The sequence below is a fragment of the Tenrec ecaudatus genome, chromosome 1, assembly GCF_050624435.1.
Source record: "Tenrec ecaudatus isolate mTenEca1 chromosome 1, mTenEca1.hap1, whole genome shotgun sequence".
In the NCBI taxonomy this organism is placed as follows: domain Eukaryota; kingdom Metazoa; phylum Chordata; class Mammalia; order Afrosoricida; family Tenrecidae; genus Tenrec; species Tenrec ecaudatus.
Window position 1 is genome coordinate 125801170 of NC_134530.1, and position 16096 is coordinate 125817265.

The 16096-nt window shown below is 39.4% G+C and overlaps 1 protein-coding gene across 2 annotated transcripts in view; it reads left to right on the top strand.

Moving 5' to 3' along the window:
• The window catches only part of FNBP1L (formin binding protein 1 like), a 104144-nt gene that overhangs the window by 39592 nt on the left and 48456 nt on the right, over nt 1-16096 (top strand). For both annotated transcript variants that reach the window (XM_075558517.1, XM_075558525.1), the window contains exon 2: nt 3476-3591. In XM_075558517.1, coding sequence (XP_075414632.1) covers nt 3476-3591 — 116 coding nt within the window. The remainder of the gene's footprint in view (nt 1-3475; nt 3592-16096) is intronic.

The following is a 16096-nucleotide window of genomic DNA, read 5'->3' on the forward strand; positions in this document are numbered from 1 at the left end:
CCATCAACTGCCCTTGAAGGTTGTGAATAGAGTAGGAGAGATATGAAACAAAATTCAAAACCACCAAAAAAAGAGTAGGCCTACCGGTCAGATGGAGATTGGTGGAATCTGTAAGACTGGGGCAATTCGTCACCCCGCAGGCCTGGAAGTTAATTCATAACTTTGGCTCAATTTTTCAGCCAAACAACAGACCGATCTATAAGGAGTACAGTAACACTCACCAAAACAGACTCACTGTCAATTACTTGTTGGGCTGAGCCACAAGGTCAGCGTTTGAAATCACCAAGTGATCGGAACAAGAAAGATGGGGTTTTCTGTTCCCAACCAGTTACCGTCTCGGAAACCCATGGGAGCAGTTCTACCTGTCCTGTAAGGTTGTTAGGAGACAGTAACACTTGTGAGGTTCAATCACCTTAGAATAATCAAGCATTTGAGATCAAAAGGGCAGTATTTATAACAGGTAAGAGTTCAGAGGCTTAGCAAAGAAGGATGAATGGAAACAAGAAACAGGAAATGAGACAAGTGGGGGTACATTGAGGGGATTGCAGTGAATGAATTGAAATAAAATGTGTATAGATTCTTGAATGTGAAACTCTTTATTTGCTCTGTAAAAACCTTCACCTAATTCACAATGAAACATTAAAAATGGATCTGTTCATATTCGATTCTGCTTAGAGAAAAAGGTGACTTAAATTTTATTTGTTGACCGAGTATTTTAACCTTTCCGATGTGGATAGAGTTTGGATTTCTTACTATTATCATTTGTGTAAAATTACTAAGTTAGTTTTTCTGTTCACTTTTAAAATTTAACTCATTCAGTTTGAACATCAATAATTGTGCTGCTTCTGAATGTATTATAAATCTCTTGTGTAGCCAAAAACCCAAGATGTTATTCAGTAGATTAAACAAAATTATCTTAACAATAAATAATGATTCTTCTGCATTTTAAATATGTTTGTGTAATTTACATTTCCAATTAATGCTTATTTACAATCTGTGAAGTGAAAAGAAAATATTTACATATATATTGTGGTATGATTTTTAAATTTTCTATTAAAAGACTTTTAGAAATACTTTCCTGCCTTCAAATCAGATTTTGTTTTCATAGTGCTTGCAGAACAAAGAATATGTTTCATATGTAACCAAACTTTTGCAACTTTTTAAAGCTGGTTGCTATCTATTCTATTTGGCTTTTATTTGGGAACTAGCTGTTACATAGAAGGTTGTTACTGATTAGAGACTTGACAGCAATTAACAATAATTTAATTAAAAAGTATAGTAAAGCCTCAGTCATAATTCATTCAATTATTGGGATTCTCTTGTACTTTCTACTTGAGCAATTATCCAGTGATAATTTAAAAAGTCTTGTCAGCATTACCAAGAATATAACAACCAGCATTGTATTCAAAGAAAGTTTGTTAACCTTTAGTAACTGAAAAGTAAAATTTGACTAGCCCTCAGATTTCTGATTAGTTGAGCATTTATAAATTTGTTACATGGCCCAGTTTAAAAATACCTATGGAGAGCTAATAGTAGATATAGTTCAAGTATATGTTCAGTGTAATGGCAGCATGAATGTAACCCTGTAGATGATTCAACTTTTCTTTGGAAATCCTGCAAGAGCTCAAAATCGATGAACATGTGTCTTTAGAGAAGTAGAGTTTGAATTTAATTCAGAAGATTGTTCTTTAAATAGGAAAGTGGAATCATGTATACCAGAAAAGATGAGATGACAGAGAACAGAACAGCAAGACTATTCCAGTTGGGTAGGAAGGACTTGATATAAATCAGGTAACGGATGATGCATAATTTAAAGCCGGGGTCTTCAAAGCAGGGCCTACAAGATGATCCACTGAGATAAGTAGAAAAGAGTTTAGTACTTTATTTATATGTGCTATCTAAAAATACAGGAAAGTTGATTCCCTATTAGTATTTAAGGCACAAATCAACGCTGTTGTCTTGTTTTAGACGGTCAAATACAATTTCAGGAGGCTCTTTTCCCCCTAAGTGCCTTTATTTCTCTCCCAGTAATCCAGCTGAGGTGGTTCAGAATTAAGCACCCTGGCTTTTGTCGTTGAACTAACACACACACATTACGAGCTTTGTTCACACAGCTCTGTACATGTTTACCTTGGTCTCCACACATGTGCACACCACAACCCATGGTGACAAATGGATGAAGGCTGAATGACTAATTTTAATTTTATATATAGAAAACCAGCCGTGTGCATTACCTCAGTTTTGTAGCAAGTTCTGTGACCTTGGACTTTTCCAGCTTGGTCCAGGATGTTGCCACTCCAATGATGGCATGTCTCATCATATCTGTGGTTATATATAGGGTTTTAGTTGGTGCTGACGGTGTTGCCCAGCTTAGCCAGGGCTCCTCTATCTTCTGGGTTCACGTGTGTGAAGGTGACAGTATTGCAGGTTTTCTTGTGAACCAGCTGCCCTAATTGGGCTGTCCTCTTGATGATGCAGTCGGGGACCTCTGTCTTAGGACACAAGGCTAGCAGGAAGAGAACAACCAGCTGCAGGGGGCCCAGTTAAGCACGTTCACAACTAGCTGAGCATCCTTGGTTTCCAATAGCTGGTAACAGTGTTAACTCTGGCCTGCAGGACTGGTAGTCTCTTGGTGGAGGGTGTCCCTTCACTAGCAGCTTTCTTCCCTTCTGACAACAGACTCCGCTTGAAGGTCTAGGACCTGGATGAACTAACTGGTTGATGTTGGGTGGCACTTTCGGGCTTGTGTAGAGAATCATCAGGTGTCGCGGCAACTAGAAATAGTGGGACCATCTGACAAAATGGGTAAAATCTCTTGGGCATCTGATACCTTGCCTCATGTCAAAATTCATGGGCCTTTTTCGAAACAGGAAGTTCACCACCTGCTTGGTCTTTTGCTTCTTGGCAACCACTAAACAACCGTAGCACCTTCAAAGTACTCTCTATTACACTTAATATATTTGTCAAATCTGCAATTCCACTCCTGGAAACATTTTTCAGACTCATCTGTTTGGATGGCTGACAGCACCTCCCTCGTTTTTTTCTTTACTTCTGTGACATCAAATTGCTGTCCTTTCATGTCCTTCTTTGTGAAAACAAAAAGAAAGTAGCATGGAGGAGGTTAGGTGAGTCAGGTGTGTGGGTCAAGAGAAACATGGTGTTTTTTTTGGCCAAATACTAGCACACTGAGATGGTTGCATGAGCAGGTGTATTGTCCTGGTGGCAAAACCAGGCCCCTATCTGTCATAAATCAGGCCTTTTTTTGTTGCACACTGTTACATAATCTTTTCAGAACCTTTAAATAGAAAGCTTGATTTTAATAGTCTGACCTGGTGGAACGAACTCCAAATGCACAGTCCCCCCTCAACACCAAAACAATTTTGGGGAGGTGCTCCCTTGTATAAATATCAGAAGCTGGATAACATTTGTGGTTAAAATGTTAGATTTTTAATGCATTTTTAACTTCCATTTTTAGGATCAGTTCGACAGCTTAGACAAGCATACACAATGGGGAATTGACTTCCTGGAAAGATATGCCAAATTTGTTAAAGAGAGGATAGAAATTGAACAGAACTATGCGAAACAATTGAGGTAAGTTATTTTCCCTTTATAAAAAAATAAGGTTATGTGTTAAACAATTGACTGTTAGGTAATTTATAGATAAACATGTCTTTTTGTATTTATATGATCATTTTAAATTAAATGATTGCACCAATGCCTAGTACCACAAAGAATATCTTTAAATGAGTAACTTTCATTCCAGAAGATGCTAAAAATAGGAAACCCAGTGCCAGGATATTACTTTAGCTTTACAGTTTTATTCTGCTGTAGCTTTTTTTTCCCCCTTCAGTTATCATTCCCGAGCATTAGCCATTTCTTACAAGTTTCTACGACATGGTAATTATTTAATGAATTGAATTTTTATTTCTGTTAATCAGATGTGTATTGATGATGAACACGATTTTAGAATGATTTGAAGTTAAAGAGTTTTATAAGAGAATTTCAGCCTTAAGTGAAATTCATCTTAAGATTTTGTTCAAACATCAAAATTATTATTAAATCACAACTTGACGAATAGTTTTGTTGAAATGTAATAAAATGGTGCCTGAGCACTGAAGCATAGTCACCCATGCAAGATTCTATCCCAGTTTCATTGCTAGTGACAGACAGTCCACCTCAATGGCTTTCAAGGGCTGAAAAGTCTAGGTGTGTTTTGACTTGAGGGTCAAATATCTTCCTCGTCCATTTTATGGGCGCTGTTTCTTTTACTTCCTTTATCTTCAGGTTTCATTCAGTAAAATCTTGTCTACCTCTTCAGCTCCAGATTTCCTATCTTTATATCCCCACAATCCTGGAGAAGAATGATTGTCTTTTCTGTGAGTAGGTTTGGGGGATCCGGGAGGAAGAGAAGGGAAGAGAAAGAACAAGGAGGAGGAGGAGGAGGGACTGAAGGAAAAGAGAGTGTGAGGCACCACCGTGCTAGAAAACTCCAGCAAATGTCTCCTTTTGTCCTGCTGAGTGGTTAGGTTATGTGCTCATCTTGAGCAATTGACTAGCATGTAAAGATGGAGATTGATTTTTAATGATGGTAGTCACACAAGGGAATTTCAGTTAGTGTTCTCCAGAGGTAGCTTTTTAGCAAGAGCCAATGGTACTGAAGGAGGGTGCTTAAACTGCACTGAAAGCATTAATCTAAAACCAAATAAATCTTCCAGGAACCGATAGAATACCAATTGAAATATTTCAAAAAGCTAATGAAGTACTGGAAGTGCTCACTTGTTTACGAGGGGTACCCCCAAAACCTGGAATCTTCTTTTCTTCAAAGCTATGTATTTAAATCTTTTTACAAAACAACCATATCACCTTCAAAGCACTCTCCATTACACTAATACATTGGTCAAATCTGCGATTCCATTCTTGGAAACATTTTTCAAACTTAAACTGTTTGGATGGCTGACAGCACCTCCTTTGTTTTTTTCCTTCTTCTCTTCTATGTTGTCAAATCTTTGTCCTTTCATGCCTCTCTTCATTTGCACAAACAAACAAAAGTCCCACGGAGAAAGGTTAGGTGAGTCAGGTGTGTGGGGGGCAAGATTTTTACCGAAAATTGGCTAACTGAGATGGCTGCATGAGCAGATACATTGTCTTGGTGGCAAACTGCCACAAATCAGGTCTCCCCCACCCTCCACCCCCCACACACACTGTTACACTATCTTTTCAGAACCTCTAAATAGAAAACTTCATTAACAGTCTCACCTGGTGGAATAAATTCCAAGTGTACTATCCCCCTCACATAAAAAAAACAAGTGAGCATTGTCTTTGTCTTTGATTTCACTTGACAAGCTTTTTTGGGCAAGGTGACAATGGCCTCTTCCACTGGCTTGATTGATGTTTGCTTTCAAGGTCGTAGTAATAAAATAATGTCTCGTCACCAATAATGACCTTGGGGAAACAAAGTCTGGGTCAGTTCGGAGCTGTTCATTCAAACCACAGCATGCTTCCACTCTCCGCTCTTTTTCCTGGGCAGTCAGAACCGAGGACACACATTTTGCAGTGCCCTTCTCATTCCCAAATCTTCCATTAACATTCGCTGAACCAAGCTCTACGCTAGTCCAGATAACGCCCCCATCTCTTCGGTGGCCCATCATCATCAGTCTTTGAGCACAAGTGTACAAATTTAGTTGACATTTTTGTCCATTTAGGAAGTTGATGAACGTCCAGAACGAGGCTCGTTATCAATTTACTTTTCACCTTTTTTGAAATGAGAAAACCACTCGTACACTTGAGTTTTTCCCATAGCGCTGTCCTTGTAACCTGTACTATGAAAATACATACTATGAAAACTGTCCAGCGGAATTGTTTTGTTTTGTTTTTTATTTGGGTATCCCTCTGTATGCTAGGAAATTTGGAAATAAATACTTAGCCAATTGACTAAAGAAATCTTTAGTTGTTCCCATTCTTAAAAAAAAAAAAGATGGCCGAACAGAACTCTCAAAGTATAGAACAGTATCACTGATAACAAATGCAAGCAAAATTTTGCTGAAGATCATTCACCAATGGTTGCTGCCGTAAGTTGACAAGTAGTTAGCTACCAGAGGTTCGGGCTGGGTTCAGAAGAGGATGTGGAACCAGGGTGTGTTGGACAGGGTTCTCTAGAGAGACAAACCAGATCGCTAGTAATTACATATAAATATATTTATAAAGATAGATCTATAATACAATAAATGAACCGTTAAATTATATACAGATAGATAATACAAGAAATTAACAGTTAAATTATAAAGCAGTGAGACACTAGCAGTCCTTTAGGGCTTGAGAGCCGCCAGTTGCCAGTCCCTTTCTGTAGAGAGAGTTGGGCTATATATATCCAGGCAGCAAACAGCAAGGCAGGTCCCCAACTGTCACCAACTGTCGGTCCCCAGCTCCAGAGATGAACATTCCAATCGTGTGGGATTAAAGGGACCTCAATTTGCAGCGACACAGTCCACAGGCTAGGCATCCCACAGGTAGTGTACCCCTTTAAATTGAGGCACAGAACAAGCAAGGCGAGGCTCACGGAGCCTTTTATCCCTCCGCCCTTCAATTAATCCTACTTGTATTTATCAGCCAGGCTGGCACAATAAACTATCGCACAGAGATATAGGTCTTAGCTAAAAGCAGAGAATATTAGATGTCTACTTGTGTTTTACTGATTTAGCAAAGGCATTTTGACTGTGTGAATCATAACAAACTATGGATAATCTTGAGAAGAACAGGAGTTCCAGAACACTTTGTTATATTCATGGGCCCAATACATGGATTAAGAGGCAGTTGTATGAACCAAACAAGGGAATACTGCATGGTTTAAAATCACTAACAGTGTGCTTCAGGGTTGTATCCTGTCACCATACTGATTCAATCTGTATGCTGAGCAAATAATCAGAGAAGCTGGATGATATAAAGAAGAATTCTGCATCAGGATTGGAGGAAGGCTTATTAACAGCCAGACATATGCTGATGACATGACCTTACATGCTGAAAGTGATGAGTACTTGAGGCACATTGCAGCTTTTAGTAAGGATTACAACACAATGTAAAGAAAACAAAAATCCTCCCAACTATATTAATAGGCAACATCATGATAAATGGCGAAAAGATTGAAGTTGTCAAGGATTTTGTTTTGCTTGGACCCATAATCATGCTCATGGAAGCCTCAGTCAGGAGATCAAATGTGCTGCATAAGGCCTCTTTAAAGTGAGTGAAACCAAGAAGATTACTTTCAGGACTAAGGTGCTCCCTACCCAAGCTGTGATATCTTCAATTGCCTCATATGCATGTGAAAGTTGGACATTGAATAAGGAAAACAGAAGAATTGATGTATTTGAATTGTGCTGGTGAAGAATATTCAAAGTACTATGGACTGTCAAAGAATAAACATCTGTCTTGGAAGAAGTACAGTCAGAATGCTCCTTAGGCAAGTATGGTAAGACTTTGACTAACTTATTTTGGTTATGTTATCAGGAGAGACCAGTCCCTGGAGAAGGACATCATGCTTGGTAAAGTAGGAGGGCAGGGATAAAAAGGACGGCCCTGGACAAGATGGATTGACACAGTGGCTCTGGAGGGTCGCCTCAAACATAGAAAATTTTGAGCCTGGTACAGGACCAAGCAGTGCTTAGTTCTGTTGTACATAGGGTCCTGTGAGATGAAACTGACTTGAAGGCAGGTAACAAGAGCAACAATCTAGTACTCTTTGAGCTGCTGGTTTGTACATACAAACTTTGTCCATGTTTAGGAGCAGATCTTGGTAGATAACACTGCAAATTAATTTACAGTGGTTATCTTTGAGCAGTGGAGGTAGGTGGGTGGGTGGTAAGGGAGTTTATACCTTTTGTTTCATATATTTTTGATTGCCAGTCATTTCTTTAATTGTGTATTACTTTAAAAAGGCAAAATATTGGCTCTTAAGGAGATAATTATATTTCAAAAGAGAATATTGCCTTAAATTAGTAAGTAAACATTGGTAAATCATAGGACAAACTGTCAGCAATCTGAATTGTGTATCTTTCTTTTTAAAAATGTTTAAATTTAATTTTTATATTTTTTAGTCATTTTATTAGGGGTTCATACAACTCTTATCACAATACAGACATACATCAATTGTGTAAAGTACATGTGTACGTTCATTGCCCTCATCGGTCTCAAGACATTTGCTCTCCACTTAAGCCCCTGGCATCAGCTCCTCATTTTACCCTCTTTCTCCCCGCTCCCCCCGCATGAACCCTTGATAATTTATAAATTATTAATTTGTCATGTCTTACACTGTCCGATGCTTTCCTTCATTCACCCACTTTTCTGTTGTCCATCCCCAGGGGGGAGGTTACATGTAGATCCTTGAAATCGGTTCCCCCTTTCCAACACACCCTGCCTCTCCCCTCCCAGTATCGCCACTCACACCCCTGATTCCCTGTGTTTCCAGTTCCTATCTGTACCAGTGTACATCCTCTGGTCTAGCCGGATTTGTAAGGTAGAATTGGGATCATGATAGTGGGGTGGGGGGAAGCATTTCGGAACTAGAGGAAAGTTGTATTTTTCATCGTTCTTACATCGGACCGGCTCATCTCCTCCCTTCTGTAAGGGGGATGTCCAGTGGCCTGCAAATGGGCTTTGGGTCTCCACTCCACATTCCCCCCCCCCTATTCACTATGATAAAATTTTTTGTTTTGATGATGCTGATACCTGTGTTTACTTTTCTAGAATAACTCTGGCCTTAAGAATTTCTACTTTATTATAGTTACAGATAACAGACTGGTTTGCATTTCAGTCTTTTCAGAGATTGTTAATCATAATTTTCACTTACCCTATTTTTGTATGAATAAAACGTGTTTCAATGTTTTTGAAAACCCCTGATTGTTAGTTTTTTGTGTGCTATGCGCATGTGCCCATTATTTATGTCGGTATGTTAAAAAATGAAAAGCATACAAGTATTTGCAGAAAATGGCATTTGAACACCAGTTCACTGAAGCAGAAGGCTCAACTGCTTTACTGGAAAAAGATGGAGCACCCTACTTTGATTGTTTTGCCTGGGAAACCTATTGGGCAGCTCTCTTCTGTGCTACAGGGTCCCTCTAAGTCAGAATTGACTTGATAGCAACAGGTTTGTTTTGGTCACTGCCTCAAGGGTGGCTAGAAAACAAAATTTGCATGATTAACAAAAAACGTGTTTGCAGTAAGAAAGTAGATCTTATTTATGTGCAAAGTAAATGCTCTAGAGGGCTCTCTTAGTGAAGTGCATTGTAAGTTAGCCTGCTAAACGCAGATTGGAAACCACCATCAGCTTCATGGATCAAGGTGAGGTTTTCTGCTTCTGTACAGGTTTCCCACCTTGGAAACCCCTGTACAGGGGCAGTTCTTTGCCTTGCTATGGAGTCATTCTAAATTGAAATGGACTCAGCGGGAGTGACTTTTGAGATGCTCACAATCAGTTATTTGCATCTTTATTGTTGTTCCAACACACTTAAAAGAATTTAGTGTATTTCCATCTTAACAATGGCTCTCAATTTCAGTAATTCTCAACAAAGGCAAGATGATGGTAAGTATTTGGTTAAGGAAGAATTGGGTGGCCTTAACCCCAAACCTCTTGTTGACAAGCCTATTTTGTCTCATAGAGACTATAAGGACAGAAAAAAAAATGCTCCTCAGGGTGTCCCAGGCTGTGAACCTTAAGGAAGCTGACTGCCTGATCGTTCTCCTGATAGAGTGACTCGTGGGTTCCAGCTGGCAGCCTTTCGGTTTGAACCGCTGACAGTAGCCCAGTACCTGACATACTGTGCCACCTGGCACCTTATGAGTCAGAGGCAAGTGATGTGTAACTTGACACTTTGGACTCCCTTCTTTCCCCTGCAATTGAGGTTTACTGCTGTGGATGAAATCATAGAATTAGCAGCTGCTGTTTATAGTATCTATTCCCCAAAAGGGAAGGTGTTTGCCCTGTTTATTTCCTTTTCTTTAATGAGAAAAATTCTTTTGGTTAACTCCTTTCTGTTGTTGCTACTACAGAAGCTAATTTCTTTTTTAGTGTACTGTGAGACAGCTTTTTTCCTCCTAAATAATGTTCTTACTGATGAAAATCAAGGATTGTGTTTAGTATGAATTGCAACTCAATGTAAAGAAAATTAAAATGCTCACAACTAGACTAGTAGGCACATCAAGATAAATGGAAAGAGAAGATCAAAGCTTTAAAGATTTCATTTTGTTTGGATCCACAATCAGTGCTCATGGAGGCTGCAGCAGCCAAGACACCTTAAATAACACATTGTATTGGATATCTGCAAGACATGTTTAAAGGGTTGAAAAGTAAGGTGGTTCCTTTGAGGATTAAGGTGCTCCTGACCCAAGCCATGCTATTTTCAATCTTTTCATATGCATGTGAATGTTGGACATTGAATGAGGAAGACAGAAGAGTAATCAATTCATTTGGATTATGGTATTGGCACAAAATATTGAATGTTCCATGAACTTCCAAAAAAGAATAATTGAATCTGTCTTGGAAGAAGTGCAATCAGAATGCTCTTTATAGGCAAGGAATAGTGAGACTTTGTCTCACTTACTGTGGACCGGTTGTCAGGGGAGACCAGTGCTTGGAAAAGGGAATCTTGCTTGGTAAAGCTCGGGGCAGCAAAAAAGTAAGATTTTGAACAAGATGGATTGACATGGTGGCTGCATCAATGGGCTCAAACCTAAGAATAATTGAGAGGATGGGACAGGACCAGGCAGTATTTCTTTCTGTGTGCATTTGATTGCTATAGGTTGGAACAGACTCGAGTCACCTAATAGCAGCAACAACAAATAATGATTATATTCATTTACATTTTAGATGTATGGCGAGGTTAAGTGTTCACAGTTAGTTTTTGGTACTCCCAGTTGTCTTCTTTTTACTTCTATCCCTATGCTTTGATTGTTTTGACTTTGTTTTGTACTGGTTTTCGGTTTTGATTTGAGTCAAGGATTAGAAAGAAAATAAATGCACTTGACACATAACCATTTGATTGAGGCCAAGTGGTCACTTTATAACATATGCTAGTATTGTGTTCCTTTTATGAAATTTATACTTAGTTATATTTTAGACATGAAAACTTCCAAATAAAAGGAGACCCCATATACTATTGTAGATGCAATTTCACTTTTTCTCCAGGAATAGTAGTTAATGGTTAAGTCCCATCACTGAGCTAATGCGTGGTGAAGTCATATCACCTCTCCCCACCTCGGACTGCTTTGGATTCAGAGACGCTACTTTGCCTTTTGAGCATACAGTGCTAGTCCTAAGCAATTTTTAAAAGCCCTTCCTGCCTCCTTTTACATAACACTCATCCACCTATAGACAACTCTTCCTAGTGTACAGAACTTTCAGTTATCACTAAACACCCTATGTAAACCACTCTTGTCGTTAAAACTTGCTCCATGGTCTAAAAGGACCATGCTTCCCATCCAATGAAAACTTGTGCTCAGGACAAACTTCTAATCTAAGATAATGTTCACTTCTTGGAAGAACTGGAAAGAAACTTGGAATTTTTTATTATTTACTTAAGTATTACAAATGTGCATTTATTGTTTTCAGAATTTTTCTAAATACTTATCATAAGGTATTCATAAAGCATTTATTCCCACTCACACAGTTGATTTTTTTTTGATGTTTCAAAAGATGAGATTTCTTTTTATTTTATTTTTTTTTATTTTAACAATTTATTGGGGCTCATACAATTCTTTTCACAGTTCATACATATACATACATCAATTGTATAAAGCTCATCTGTACAGTCTTTGCCCTAATCATTTTTTTCTCTTTTCTTCTTTTACATTTTATTAGGGACTCATACAACTCTTACCACAATCCATACATATACATACATCAATTGTATAAAGCACATCCATACATTCCCTGCCCCAATCATTCGCAAGGCATTTGCTCTCCACTTAAGCCCCTTGCATCAGGTCCTCTTTTTTATTTTCCCCCCTCCCTCCCCATTCCCCCCTCCCTCATATGCCCTTGGTAATTTATACATCGTTATTTTGTCATATCTTGCCCTATCCGGAGTCTCCCTTCCCCCCTTCTCTGCTGTCCCTCTCCCAGGGAAGAGGTCACATGTGGCTCCTTGTAATCAGTTCCCCCTTTCCAACCCACTCACCCTCCACTCTCCCAGCATCGTCCCTCACACCCTCGGTCCTGAAGGTATCATCCACCCCGGATTCCCTGTACCTCCAACCCTCATATGTACCAGTGTACAGCCTCTGTCCCATCCAGCCCTGCAAGGTAGAATTCGGATCATGGTAGTTGGGGGGAGGAAGCATCCAGTATCTGGGGGAAAGCTGTGTTCTTCATCGATAATACCTCACACCCTAATTAACCCATCTCCTCTCCTAAACCCCTCTATGAGGGGATCTCCATTGGCCGACACTTGGGCCTTGGGTCTCCACTCTGCACTTCCCCCTTCATTTAATATGATATATATATATACATACATACACATACATATATACATATACACATACATACACACACTTATATCTTTTTTTTTTTTTTTGCATGATGCCTTATACCTGGTCCCTTTGGCACCTCGTGATCGCACTGGCCGGTGTGCTTCTTCCATGTGGGCTTATTTGCTTCTGAGCTAGATGGCCGCTTGTTCACCTTCAAGCCTTTAAGACCCCAGACACTATCTCTTTTGATAGCCGGGCACCATCAGCTTTCTTCACCACATTTGCTTATGCATCCATTTGTCTTCAGCGATCCTATCATGGAGGTGTGCAGTCAATGATATGATATTTTGTTCTTTGATGCCTGGTAACTGATCCCTTTGGGACCACTCGATCACACAGGCTGGTGTGTTCTTCCATGTGGGCTTTGTTGCTTCTGAGCTAGATGGCCGCTTGTTTATCTTCAAGCCTTTAAGACCCCAGTCACTATCTCTTTTGATAGCCGGGCACCATCAGCTTTCTTCACCACATTTACTTGTTCACCCACTTTGGCTCCAGCCGTTGTGTCGGGAGAGTGAGCATAATAGAGTTCCAATTTAATAAAAGAAGGTATTCATGCATTGAAGGAGCGTTTGAGTAGAGGCCCAAGGTCCTTCCGCCACCTTAATACTTGACCTATAAATATAGACACATAGATCTATTTCCCCATCCTCCTATATATATTTGCATGTACATGTCTTTGTCTAGACCTCCATGAATGCCCTTTGACTCCTAGCTCTTTCCTCCATCTCCCTTGACCTTCCTCCTGCCCTACTACCATGCTTCATCGCCACCTGGGCTAGAGTATACCTCTTCTCTAAGCAACCTTACCCTTGATCATTTCCCACCAGGCCTGCCACTCCCCCTTCTCTACCATTTGGGGTCCCATGTTTTTCCCTTGTCCCTGGGTTTGTTAACACCACTTCCTTACCCCCCCTAACCCCCACCCCAAGTCCCCCCAGAACTGTCGGTCCTGTTGTTTTTCCTCCAGATAGTTCATCCAGCCTGTCCTATTCAGACAGACCTGTGGTGTCACTAACATGCACGAAAACTAGACAGAGGAAAACAAAGCAACAGTATACAACCAGACAACAAAACAACAAAAACAAACCACTGACAAAGAACAGAACAAAACAGTTCACAAGAGAAAAGCTTGTAGTTAGTTCAGGGATCGTTTGCTGTTCCTTAGGAGCGTTTTCCAGTCCAGTCTGTTGGGGCACCATGCCCTGGCCCCAAAGTCCACTTTCAGCCACACAGTTGATTTTTAAGACAATAATCTAAAGCCAGTAAAAATTCACAGCAGGGCGTAAATAGTTAATAAATCCCACAAATGTTGGCTATTTTTGCATTTTAAGATAATATGTTTTTAGCTGAAGTAAATCTCAACTGGCTGATCTCAAATATGCAAGGGCAAAACATTTAGGTTGTGCCTAAACTAACAATCTTTTAAGCAGTTAACCTCTCTTAAGGAATCTTACCCATGCATGACTACTCTTTTCCAGAGATGCTCCGTTCTTTTATTTCTAAAGGCCGAGATTCTCCAAGACAACAATTGTGATAGCAGTTACATAAGATAGTCACTTGAGTGCTATAAGTCAGACTTTTGAAGCACAAAGCTTTATACATACCATACCAAAAAAACCAAACTCACTGCCTTCAAGTTGATACTGACCCTGTAGGACAAGATAGAACTGCCCCTGTGAGTTTCTGTTTGTCACTCTTCACAGGAGTAGAAAGTCCCGCATTTCCCCCAAGGAACTGCTTGTGGTTTTGAACTGCTGACTTTATGGTTAGCAGCCCAACTTATATCCACAACACTACCGGGGCTCCTTTTTATACACATATTATACATATTACAAAAATCGTAATAGAGGCAATTCTAATATGCTTTGTTTTTATGGCTTCACTCTGGACACACAGAAATTAATGTTCGTCCAGTGGCCTGAGACAGCATCTAAATGTATCGTTATTTACAAAGATTATAGTCTCATATACATATTAGTTATATATACAGTTACAGTAACAACAACAAAAAGCCAGTTGCAGTTGAGTTCACAACAACGCATAGCAATTCCATGTGTTCTACAACTCTTCCAAATGGTTTTCCTGGCTGTAACCTTCTTAGAAGCAGACTGACAGGCCTTTCTTCTGAGGCACCTTGGGTGGGCTCAAACTGACCACCTCTAGGTTAGTAGTCACGTACAAACGATTTATACTAAAGAATTGCTAGATAGGTGATAAAACTATACAGTTTTACTACTATATTTAATATGCAAGTTGTTAATTTTGATCTTTTAAACCATTCCAGTTTTATTGATTATATTCATTTTTTGGTTTTGTTTTAGTGAAAACTCTAAAATACTATATTTTCTGAAAACTCATTCTTTTTTTGAAACTACATTTTTTAGTTAAATGATAAAGGATAAAATATCTCAAAATTCTAAAAGTTAAGAATTCTCTGTATTTTCAACCTTTCAGCGTTTGACAGGCTCTCATTTATTATTACATGTAACAGGTGATCAATGTAATTATTGATAAACTGGGGTGTAAACCATGTAATTCTTCTGGCAAAAGAATAGTAGATACTTGAGAATAGCTGATTACTATTCCGTAACTTCTCTCTTTACATCTGATGGCTAACTTGAAAAAGAGCTACCAGATCAATAGAAATGGCCCTATTTGTGGTCTCACATAATTGATCCAAAGAAAGAAAACAGAATCAAGATGCACCAAAGAAATAATAAGACTTTGAACCTAAGAGCTTTGAGAGCTTGGAGATTTGTCTGAGAGGTGAAGTTCTCGGACATAAAACTGGCTCAGTTGGTGACAGTGTTTCCTGTCATGTGGAGATGGCCAGTCTGCACTGAAAGAATAAAACCAACCCACCAAATGAAGCACAAAAAGACAAAAGACACTGTATCTCAGATAATGAATTTTTTTTTACACCAACCATCAGTCTCTATTTTTGCTCTATCCTCAAAGAGTACACGCCAAAATCCATTACTAGGGTGTGATAATCATAACATGGTTTCTTGGCAAATGCAGACCTTTCACAAAATACGTTTAAAGTCTATTAAAAATAAGAAATAAAATTGTATCTGCCCATTTTTGACCAAGGGAAAGGTGGATTGGCACCAGAGATTCTGTATTATATTTTCTTGGGAAAATTCTATCCTGTAGGTTGGTAGCTCTTTCTTAGGGACAACTCCTACCGGCCCTCTAATTGTAGGGCTTCTATGTGGTTCTTCATGGTTGATGAAGAGAAAGGGAGACAGACAGAATTTCTCAGGGTAACTGAGAACAGGTCGAAATTCTGGAACGGAGACTCGGAAGAGGAGTCTCATGAGCTCTTTGAGGAGGCTGGTGTGGGGGTTGAGTTGTTGGCCGAGCTATGGAGAGCCACGCATATTCAATGAGGCAGTCACCAGCCATCTTTGGAGCCCCGTTTCAGCGTTCCATACATGGCCCTCACTTGAAACAGTTAAACCAACCTCTAGTCACAACAAATTCTTCACCACAATCACCTTCACCTGATACAGGTGCTGCTTTTTTTAAAAAATAGCTGAAATGGCTTAGCAGTTTTCAGCCTGTGGGTCACGACCCC